General features: G+C 33.4%; 1 protein-coding gene across 7 annotated transcripts in view; it reads right to left on the bottom strand.

Annotated features, from left to right (window-relative positions):
* Positions 1 to 1,361: 1,361 nt before the first annotated feature.
* LOC103506355 (probable serine/threonine-protein kinase dyrk1) overlaps positions 1,362 to 12,384 on the bottom strand; it is a 175,707-nt gene continuing 164,684 nt past the window's right edge. For all 7 annotated transcript variants that reach the window (XM_026821422.1, XM_026821424.1, XM_026821423.1 and 4 more), the window contains 2 exons: positions 2,279 to 2,475; positions 1,362 to 2,090 (listed from right to left, as the gene is read on the bottom strand). In XM_026821422.1, the coding sequence (XP_026677223.1) occupies positions 1,489 to 2,090; positions 2,279 to 2,475 (799 nt within the window). In that variant the 3' untranslated portion in view covers positions 1,362 to 1,488. The remainder of the gene's footprint in view (positions 2,091 to 2,278; positions 2,476 to 12,384) is intronic.

Genomic DNA, 12,384 nt, shown 5'->3' on the forward strand with positions numbered 1-12,384 from the left:
ATTATAAATAGGTAGGTAGATATACTTCATCTTCTGGTCTTTCTTTCATCATATTCTTCTACATACTTATATCCAGGTCTGAACCCATCACAGATAACATTATTAGTATTATTATAATTCCTATTCTTCTGGGTCTCAGGATTTCTTTATTCTTACCATTGTACTGTGAGTTGTTTGTTTGGTACGATACTTCATCTTCTGGTCTTTCTTTAATCATATTCTTCTACATACTTATATCCACGTCTGAACCCATCACAGATATCATTATTAGTATTATTATAATTCCTATTCTTCTGGGTCTCAGGATTTCTTTATTCTTACCATTGTACTGTGAGTTGTTTGTTTGGTACATTGCTTATTATTTTCTTTTCATTATCCATGAGTACCTATCTATATTTGTACTTAGTACAAAAATAATAGAATATAGAAGAGAATAGAAGAAGAGAACATTGAACAATAAATTTTAGGTAAGTAAGGCAGACAATGTCTCTGAGGATCACGAAATGTTGGTAGTGAGTTGGTACTCTTTTGAAAAGATATATCGAGGAGCTTCAAGTATCAACTTGGGACTTAAATAGCTCTTATTGACGCCTCTGATACTGACAACCGACACAGTACAATACCTGATGATATCATTAGTTGATTATTTTCCTGCTGCCCGGTAAATAACTAATCGTTTATGGAAAGCTCTTCAAATGGAGGACACATTTTATCTCTCGCAAAAAGAAGAAAAAAGGAAACTTACAAATGATGGTATGGACTATTGATAACAAATGAAAATTACCTTTACAAAGATGCTCATCCACCACTTTCAAACTCTCCTCAGTTTCCTGCTCGTCAGTTTCCTCTTCCTCTTATATGTTACCATAATTGTCTTGTTGAAATCTACTTACAGTAGGATAAAATACATGTTAGCTACACCAAGAGCTGAAGAACTAATATTATAGTAATAATCTAATAATACATGTCAAAAAAATAAGAAATTAAAGAGAAAATACAAAATTTCATTGTTCAAAGTGGATCTAGAGCTAAAAATTAATAGAGTAGCTTGTAAAAAGAGTGGGTGAAAAAGAGCAAACACGACAATGAATCAGACATTCGCACTAGACAAGGTAGCAGACAGGGCTATGACAAGATAACCCAGTGAGCATGGAGATATTCTAGATCTAGACGAACTCAGTTAATATCAAACGAAATAAAATGAGCAATAAAATGTAACGTCATTATTACAATGAAGAAAATACTTCACAGACATGGAGTACTATGAAGTTTATTGTTTTCCTTGTCTACAAATGTGTTCTTTTCCCCCCAAATAACATAAAACTAAAATGTGACTTTGATCACTTTGTTAATTCTTAAGTTGCTTCCATCAATTTTGTACCTCAAACTTTCCATTCACGGAGATAGTTTTTCAAGTGTAGCTGTTTAAGGAAAAAGAAAATATTGAAAATATGAAACTAGCACTAAATAAATAAGATGAAGATGAACTCACCTGAATGGGATGTTTGGTGATTTGTTATTACTATTGGGACTAGAAGCACTATATTTACTACTATCAGTTGACGATATGCTTGTATTGATGTTGTTCATCTTGGATGTCAATTTCTTCAATACATCGTCCATCGTTCTTTTGTTATTACTATTCGTTTGATTATTACTGCTAAAACTAAATAAACTAGATGTAATGTTGTTATTATTGGCTAACGTGTTATAATCTATGCTATTGTTATTATTAGGAATGTTTTTGTTGTTATTGAATGCATCCACAGATGATTCTTGGATTGAATGTTTGGATTTCTTGTAATCAGGTGGATTACACTCTTCATCTATTTCACTATTGTTGGATGAATGAACACTAAGTGAGCTCATGGGGGATGTTGATATTTTATAGTCTACGTTAGCTCTCATATTGCTGGGTGCAGAAGATTTGGTTAAAAAATTGTTTTCAACTATGTTATTATTACTTTTGTTGTTACTCTCTAAATTTTTATCTTTTTTGTTAATCTCGTTTGCTATGTCGTTATTATTTTCCTGTTCTTCTTCTCTGTTGTCTCTTTCTTCTTTGATGTGGTTTTCTTGCGTTTCTTTGTCTGAAATCAAAAGAAAAGCGATTCGAATTACTTCTTGATATTTCATTTTCCTGCTGCCCGGTAAATAACTAAGTAATCGTTTATGGAAAGCTCTTCAAATGGAGGACACATTTTATCTCTCGCAAAATGAAGAAAAAAAGGAAACTTACAAATGATGGTATGGACTATTGAAAACAAATGAAAATTACCTTTACAAAGATGCTCATCCACCACTTTCAAACTCTCCTCAGTTTCCTGCTCGTCAGTTTCCTCTTCCTCTTTGATGTAGTTCTTAATTTTGTCACCAGAGTTGTTATTGTCGACAACTGAATTGTAGCTCGTCACAGATTGCTGATTCCCTTCTTGTAGTTTCGATGGTGGTGACTTTCTTTTAGATGACATACTTCTGAAAGCAGAAAATGTTTTGGAAAAGTGAGTTAAAAGTTGAAGAGTTCCCAAATAATACAAGGATTTTCGAGCATAACATGTGGCTGAAATACATAAATGTATATTGGAGGCATAAGAAAGTAATTTTCCAGTTCCTATTTCGCAAGCATGTAAGATTCATTTCCTATAAATAAACCTCATATAAGTTGTGTTACTATGTAAAAACAAATCTGTCTGAGGTAAAGAAAAGTCATTAGATTTTCACAAAACCAAACTGCATGATGATTGTGGGGAGAAAAAGGTAATTTCCTATAAATAAACCTCATGTAAGTTGTGTTATCTACTAGGTATGTAAAAACAAATCTGTCTGAGGTAAAGAAAAGTCATTAGATTTTCACAAAACCAAACTGCATGATGATTGTGGGGAGAAAAAGGTCTTTTTCAATTATTGCTTTTAAGTGTTTGTATTTTGTAATCAAATTTAGGAGAAAATTCATTTTGATTTTCTCCTAAGAAAATGTTTTAACGCCTGAGATTTTCTATTAGTGAAATGTACCTAAATATATCTACAAATCTGATGTATGATATGTAATTTTAATGAAGAGGCTTACATATAGGTAGGTATTCTTACTGGGTGTCAAATGCAATAGACGTAACACCTTTAAAAGTTTTGAAGAGTCAAAAACCGTATTTCACAGTGCCTATAATTTTTCCCCTCAAGAAAACACCATTGGAAAAAGGATTTTTTTAATTAATTCAGACAATTCGACCTTTTCTAGCATAAAATATTGCAGACATACACTCTACTATTGTCAATTTTTTTCTCTCACAGAAAAAGGTCTTTTTCAATTATTGCTTTTAAGTGTTTGTATTTTGTAATCAAATTTAGGAGAAAATTCATTTTGATTTTCTCCTAAGAAAATGTTTTAACGCCTGAGATTTTCTATTAGTGAAATGTACCTAAATATATCTACAAATCTGATGTATGATATGTAATTTTAATGAAGAGGCTTACATATAGGTAGGTATTCTTACTGGGTGTCAAATGCAATAGACGTAACACCTTTAAAAGTTTTGAAGAGTCAAAAACCGTATTTCACTGTGCCTATAATTTTTCCCCTCAAGAAAACACCATTGGAAAAAGGATTTTTTTTTTTTTAATTAATTCAGACAATTCGACCTTTTCTAGCATAAAATATTGCAGACATACACTCTACTATTGTCAATTTTTTTCTCTCACTTTTATGAAAAACAAACTTGAACCACCCTATATGTCATATGTTATGAGAAAATCATAGCAATATAATTATAATGACGTGTTAGGAGGGATATTAGGTTAAAAATTACACATGCTGTAACATATTGACCACAGAATATCATTTATTTTCTCCTAATCGAGTTTATTGTAAAAGACTGGTTGGAAAAGAGGGGGCGAGTCTTACGGGAAAAGTTTTCAAATGAAAGAAAACTGTCACTTTGAAGGAAAAAGAAGGGTAGGTAATCATCGTTTTCAATATTTCTTAAGGATTTTGTACAGGAAATGGACTCATCTCCGGTAGATATTAAAATATTCAAGAATTATACCTCGAAGAGCTCATGGAATGATATTACGAATTATTAATAACAGTTTCATCTAATACTTCTATAGCGTCATTTTTAGTTTCCTGAGAGAAGGCTGGTGGTTCTAAAGAGGCAACTTTTTTCAATTGTCCGAACTAGACCTTATTGTTTATGTTGTTTGTTATCGAGGTCAGTTACATGTAAAGGTTACACAATTTCCAAATCATTCCCATACCATACACCACCAATTTCAAAGTACAATCCACAGATATCACGAATTTGAAATTCACACTTGATGTTCGATTGATATCATTTTTTTTACTAGGTCCCTGTAGTGAGATTCTTTAATCTAATTAAAAGGCAAAAAAATATTAAATTGCGTTGTATTGTATGTTCACTTGTCGAACTCATGATCAAATGCTCAGCCTTTGTTTCGTTGCCATACATACATGTGCTTCGTGCTTTTTTTATATTATTATTTTGAATGAGGAGGTATTGTACATTGTTTTTTCCGACTCAATCAGGAGAGGTTTTAGGAAACCTCAATAGACTCTGATATAATGCGTCTAAAAATTTCACATCATTGGTCATTAAATCAGCATTGAGGTCCGGCATCGATTTCAGATAGGTTTGAAAAGTTTCACTCCGATTTTTTCACGTCATAATCAGAGCAGACCTAGCCTCCATAGGACTACATACATATTATACTTCTCAGTAACTACCTAATTGTAATTGTAAGTTATAAGAAAGACGCTTTCAATTATTGTGTTTTTACTTTTTCACAATCGAGTCCAGTTTTTCGTAAAGCCCGGATAAAGTTTCAAGTTGCTATGACGCCTCTATAAACTTACTCCTAAAGGCACAAATTCACAAAATATACAAAGGAAAACAGTGTAAAATTTCAATGAATTCGGGCCTGCTTAATATGATTCCGGATAAAGTTTCGAGTTGCTATGACGCCTCTAAACTTACTCCTAAAGGCACAAATTCACAAAATATACAAAGGAAAACAGTGTAAAATTTCAATGAATTCGGGCCTGCTTAATATGATTATTATTATTATCATCAGTAAAACTTTGTTGAATAAATAATAATCAATACCATGGAACTATCAGTCACTCAATTGTTGCCATTCATTGTGCCATTATATGTGCGGCACTAATAACCTATCACACCTTACCCCCTTGTTTCGTAACTCTATCGTGCTCGAAACAAAGGCTTTTCAACTTGAATCAGGCTTTTCATGTTTCTATAGAACCTATAGATAATATGCATGCGCTAGTATATGGACCTATAAGTGCCTTCCAAACTTGGAACCTATGTAGGTATTTTCAATTTTTCAGAGGTATACTGGAAGGTTGGAGTTTAATACTCATAGGCTCAGCTATATTAGCTATAATTATTTATGAGGATAGGTTTTTTATTAGTGCCGCTTTCCACTTTCTTTTTCAAATTGTTACCGAAAGTCTCTAAAGACTGTCTTCGTTTTCTGATGAAAATGTACAATCGTTTTTTCAGTCTGTTTTTTCCCTCTGGCAAGTGACCGGTAAAAAGATACTATTGTCTCTACGTGACGTACAATAATGTCTCCCTTGTTTTTAAATGAATTAGTAGGATAAACAATATGAATCAACCCTTGCCACCCTGTAAGGATGAGAATGAAATATTGAATAATAATAGCGGCAGAAGAGACAAACACACATCACCCTTCCACATTTATTCATTAGGATAAACAATATGAATCAACACTTGCCACCCTGTAAGGATGAGAATGAAATATTGAATAATAATAGCGGCAGAAGAGACAAACACACATCACCCTTCCACATTTATTCAAAATGAATTAAATACAGGCAAGATTCTTTACTTGCAGGCAAGATTTTTCCAACACGAAATGCATCCACACGGCGACGAATTATGATTATAATTAGGAGAGTTTCGTATAATGTACATAATATTTCGTATTCCGAATATAATGTATGTGTAATTTATTGTGTACCTATGTGTGCGTCATGCAGCTACGTTGTTTTAACAAATGAATGAAAAGATTGCTCAGGCCTAGAGATCTGAAATGTTTATTGTCTCCCTGTGTGTACAGGATCCCTGGAAAGAAGTGGCTTCCAATTATATTCGTGCAAAATTCCATGTAGGGAAAAGGCTTAAAACACTGATAAATCCGTTGAAATTAGTGGAGATGTCAAAATTACAATCTGCCTTTTCTGTATACGGGTCCTTGAATTTTGGCACAGATGGTGAAATACCTGATTTAGTAGTGGAAGAAATCTTCTGTTGTAGGTACCCTGAACATTTGACTATGTAGGTAGCCACTAATATATGATAATGCTTCTTAGTCTTAAATGAAAAAGCCACAACATTGGATATGTACACAAGTACACATATAATTTCATTCATTATTTTCGTTATATTGTTGTGTTGCGGTCATATATCATCTCTCATCTTGACTACTGTTGTTCTCATGTTTTTCTAATTTTAGGTTGTTTTTTGAAATTATTAAGCCTTAACCCCGGTCTGCACGTTATTTTAAAGTTACAGCAATGAAGGGCCCAAGATTTAGAATTGGAGGCTTTGTAAGAGATTGACGCATGATGGCCAATTTAATTGAAAGTTACTAAGTTGGTAATTTACTCAATTACATAATATCAAGTTTATAATAAATCAATAATTGCTTCAAAACCAAGGGCTGAGGATTGTTACCCATGTCCATAATACCATTCATAGTCGTACCTCATTCTACAAGGGATATGGTGTTATCCTTGGGCAGTTTACATAAAACATTACCTACAAGTACAAAGTATGTACCAGAATGATCTGCATACATAGATCTGCTACCACATAAGACCTCATAAAAGTACACACCAGATGAATATGTCATGCTATAAATGATCCAGGACCACACCAAAGCTAAATCAATGATTAGCCAACCTAATAAATTACTATATCATTGATTAATTTTTGCTGATCATTGATTAATGTTCATTTTGGTCCCAGAGGTAAAGAGTCTAAAAGTCCAAACTACTGGTAACGTTGTAGGTATAGGTACACTACCCACTGGAAGTACTAAATACATGGTAAATGATAATGATGTACTGTTTGTTTATTTGTTAACTGATTTCTTTTTTCCTGTAGATTTTGGGTACAATTTGGATAAACTGTGTGGGATATGTTAATACTCGTATGTATGTTCAAATATGTCTAATACCAGTATTACTGCTGTGTCCATTATTTTCATCATCAATTTGGGTACCTTAAGTTTTGGTATGTTATCTAGCATTCTATCGTCGAGATAGGTTGACCATCTTGATCTCAATAATTTTATAACCCTGAGTAACAATATGGATATTGTCAAATACAGCCTCTTAAAATTTACAATGTGCTCTTCACAATTGTGTTCAGATTCTCCTAGATCTTGGCTTTGGGAGAGTTCTCTGGGCAACTATGTAACATATTTCTTATTAATTTCCCAACATGCTCTCATTGTCAGCCCTGTAAGATTTAATTTAAATTTGGAGCGCCTTCATTGTGTGATTGTGTGTTGTTATTCAAATATTAAAAACTCGTGTCAGAAGTTATGACAGAAAATGGAGGTAAAGAGTCTAAAAGTCCAAACTACTGGTAACGGTGTAGGTATAAGTACACTACCCACTGGAAGTACTAAATACATGGTAAATGATAATGATGTACTGTTTGTTTATTTGTTAACTGATTTCTTTTTTCCTGTTCAGAAGACGTAGTCCGCAATTCGGCGCACATTGTCAGACAGGTCAGTTCCTACAGACGAAGGTCAAGTCATGCTATTGGCATGTCAGAAAATCATTAAAATGAATGTTGTTGTGATCAAGTGTAACGAACTTGATTCAATGATTAAATTTTAACACGTCTGTGCCTATATTATTGCGAGCTGTATGAAGAGTTTCCTTTATCAAAACGGGAAAAGTAAATCAAACAAGGAAAAACGGGGGAAAACAAAATAATGAAATAAAAGGAAATTATTGGAAATCGACATCCAAATCATAATAACCGTGTTTACTAGATACATACACAACTTCATCCTAATACTCGTAGGTATAACCTTACCATCAGATTTCTTGGTTTCAGAAGGCTAAAGATAAGGAAAGTTTCCTTTATGAAAACGGGAAAAGTAAATCAAACAAGGAAAAACGGGGGAAAACAAAATAATGAAAATAAGGAAACAAAAGGAAATTATTGGAAATCGACATCCAAATCATAACCGTGTTTACTAGATACTAGATACATACACAACTTCATCCTAATACTCGTAGGTATAACCTTACCATCAGATTTCTTGGTTTCAGAAGGCTAAAGATAAGGAAATGTATATCGTGATTCTCATGGCATAGATAGTAACATTTGATCTTATATTCGGTTCAGAAGGACTCATAGCTCTTGTAAGTCATATGATGCATGATGCATGTCTAAAAATTGCGGGTGCTACCGGACTTTTGTTTCTCAAAATCTCAACTAATAAAAGTATGTATATCGTGATTCTCATGGCATAGATAGTAACATTTGATCTTATATTCGGTTCAGAAGGACTCATAACTCTTGTAAGTCATATGATGCATGATGCATGTCTAAAAATTGCGGGTGCTACCGGACTTTTGTTTCTCAAAATCTCAACTAATAAAAGAAATTTCCCATTCTCAATATTTTCATATACTTATGGTAATACCTTTTTGACTAAAATGTTAAAGGTTAAAATAATATAAAGAAAGCAATAAATATAGATAGTAATAAGTACATAATATCCCCTTTGAAGTTCTACCGCTTCAGGGTGTCGAGCTAGGCATATGTCTGTGGCTCAGTTCTCATCACTTGCCCAAGCAAGGCACATGGTAAGTGTACAATATGTTTGCATTGTGTACCCAGAGCATAGATACATACAGTGTTTCCAGAAAGTGGAGGCAAACTATGGCTTGAATATTAGAATTCTCAGATAAGGGAGAGATTTTTCAAAAGTTTGGCCGGGTTAGAAATTTTGGGTTCTATAGAAACAAAATTAATAGATATGTGGAAATGATTATTGACTCTTTTTAGGGTTTGCTACATAAAATTATATATCTGAACTTTTTCTGGAGTACTGAGCTTGTAATGTAGACGCACAAATTATCCAAATCTTTCAAAAACTTCCCGTAGTCCCTGTATAGAACCCAGCATCATCAATGTTTATAGGAAATGATTATTGACTCTTTTTAGGGTTTGCTACATAAAATTATATATCTGAACTTTTTCTGGAGTACCGAGCTTGTAATGTAGACGCACAAATTATCCAAATCTTTCAAAAACTTCCCGTAGTCCCTGTATAGAACCCAGCATCATCAATGTTTATTGCTTCTATTGTTTCATTAGAGTGTGGTAGATGCATGGCTTTGTACTGTGGATATGTTCTCTTTAGAAGTTTATTGGAAACCACATTGCCTCTGCCTCGGCTATTGTTGTTTTTTATGAGAGTGATTAGAATATTATTACCCGGGTTTTCAAAAAACAAGCCGGTAGGAGATCATTGATGTTTTATGTGTTGTTATTTGTTCTAACAACCCCGTCCCTTATTGCTGCCACTACATAAACTGTTTCAATTAAACGTGTTGAACTACTCGAGATTTCATTGATGCTTTCTTTCTTGATGCAAGCCCCATATTCATCATATTATCGAAGTAGTTTAAGGTTACAGATTACACCATTTTTGAAAACTTCCCAGCAAAATTTCGAAGTGTAATATGGATTTATGCAAGCTTAACAAATTCCTAGTTATAGTACTCTATCGACTCGTGTCATACATAGTTTTGAAAAGATAAGCGCCATTTGATGTGATTTCCTAGTATTTTTCTCTACTCGGCGCCACAAAGTAAAATCACAAGTAACCCACTTTTATCACTGATAGACCCATATTCTACATTGAATCTATTGTTTCAAAAACAATTGAACTGCAGGAACAAAAAGGTTACCCCGGCTCGCGCTGGAGTTAATGAATGAATGCAATTATGTAGGCGGTCTTATCAATTGGATTGTTTCGCGACCCTCTCATTCCAACTGGCCTTCGGTGTATTTTTCTATTTCTCCACTTGTGAATCAAGGGAAACTCGTGAGCTGAGTCTCTAAGTGTTCGGATGTGCTGTAAGAAAAACCTTTTGTTGTTCGATGTAAGGGGTGTTAACTAACGAATACCTCACGGTCATATAAGATTGGTACCTGTTTGTTAGATACTTTCTGTGTAGTATTCTTTTCTAATGTCATCCTGTATGTTATTATTTGTAACATATCATCACATATTGTTCTTATTACTAGTGTGACATATCCGCACACGCAGAACACAATAAGATGTCTCCAAAATTATATATACATTAGAATTTCCATAGATATACAATGGGCTTTTCACTTGTCATAATTTACCGTCATTGCCAACAGATTTTTACACGAACATTGTCTTCCCAGTCTTCTCATAGTGGTGTGCAATACTTTTCCTTATTAGTTTTTTCATCTTTTGTAAGAAATTACAAGTACATGTGTAATTGAATTTCACTCTTAGCAATAAAATAATCAGCTCAATTATTATCAAACCATCCCAAACACAAACAACCCATGCCATGATGTAATTTTCCTTCATGTCATTGTCAAAAGTTGATTGACTGCTTTAAATCAAAATCAAAACAAGAGAATGTTTATAAGGTATTAAAACTATACATCACATTATCACAATCATATTTATAGCTACAATACACTTATTTGCCATTGTCAAAAGTTGATTGACTGCTTTAAATGAAAATCAAAACAAGAGAATGTTTATAAGGTATTAAAACTATACATCACATTATCACAATCATATTTATAGCTACAATACACTTATTTGATTTAGAAAATTATTATGGGTCATAATATGATAGTGTGTAGGTAATATTATGAACATGTTTCATCATGTAGGTACCTTGATACCCGTGATGAGTAGGTACCTGCACACATAAAATATGTGAAACGCTGATAAGAAAACAATTAAAACACAATAAATTGCGTATTTGCTTATTCACTAAATACCTAGCTATAGGAAATATTGTAAGAACAATAGAAACACGATGTAAAAAAGGTCTTTGTACCCCACAAGCGGAGAATAGTAGGTAACTAGGTAATCTTAATGTTAGAAATGTTGATATCCCCTACTGGAGTCATTCAAATAGCTTTTCTCTCCCAGGTTGTTGGAGCACCTATGCATAATAACTAAGAAACTATTAATTTGTGGAAAATTGCATTGTTCTATTTTTCCCTAGTCAATTACGAGTATGAAACTCCTCTCAACACACAAGAAAACACTTGGAAATTCTTATGAAATAATACTGAAAGCTATTACACGAGTTCTTGTTTATTAAAAAAAAAAACCAAATCCAAAAACAATTTGTTGAACAATCTTCAGCAGCTATTAGACGTACAACCTGTGGAGAACATTAATCTTTTTTCATGAAAGAAAGAAAAAAAGTGATTCTTGAAAAATATTCGTGACAAAACAACAACGGTGGATAGCAGAAAGTGTTAAAAAATGAAATGAATTATTTATTATCTCTGACCTCTTCAGAATGGTGGGTGACCGATTGACCAACGCGACTTTTAATAGAGCGAAGAATTAGAGACCTCACAGGGTGTCAATACAATCTACACAAGTACAATAGAATTACGACAATTTTCAGCTTTCAGAAGGTTGATGTCACTAAAGGAATTTTTGGCTGACAAGGACATAATTACTCGTATATCTAGAATCTAAAAGTAGAAAGATCAACTTTACTTTTTAAGGATTCTATGATTTCTATCCAATATTTTACATAGGCACGTTAATTGGTCCTATTATGGTCTTGTCTTCTCTTGGTTGTTAAAGTTAGACAGGTACATCACTATTTGACCAAGTATTTGCGAGGACAGTGGGACCAAAGAAGTCATAACAATTCGTTGTAAATTTCGCGTGCCTTTTCCCTCCTCCATTACCTTCTTCTTTCTAATCATCTTTCTCTAATTTTTATTATCTCCTCTTTACCCTCTCATCCTCCTCCTCCTTGTTTCACACCAAGTTATTCTTTCTGTACCGCTTGTAGTACTACTCTTGGAGTATGGGTGTATTGTGTCAAATGATATTTTTGTTGTCCGTTGGGTCAGTTTTGAAATTCTTTCTTGATCTCAATAGGGGGGCGCTGAGCCCGAGTGCCCCGCGATCTCTCATTTTGATTTATGCGCTCCGTACCATTTTGTACACTTGTGTTTCTGGCTTGTACGTGTACAATTAATTTTCATTCTCTCGGAATAATAATTATTACGTGTGTCATTATTATTAATATCCGCCAGGTATTGGAAT

Source organism: Diaphorina citri, unplaced genomic scaffold, assembly GCF_000475195.1.
Source record: "Diaphorina citri unplaced genomic scaffold, Diaci psyllid genome assembly version 1.1 scaffold229, whole genome shotgun sequence".
In the NCBI taxonomy this organism is placed as follows: domain Eukaryota; kingdom Metazoa; phylum Arthropoda; class Insecta; order Hemiptera; family Psyllidae; genus Diaphorina; species Diaphorina citri.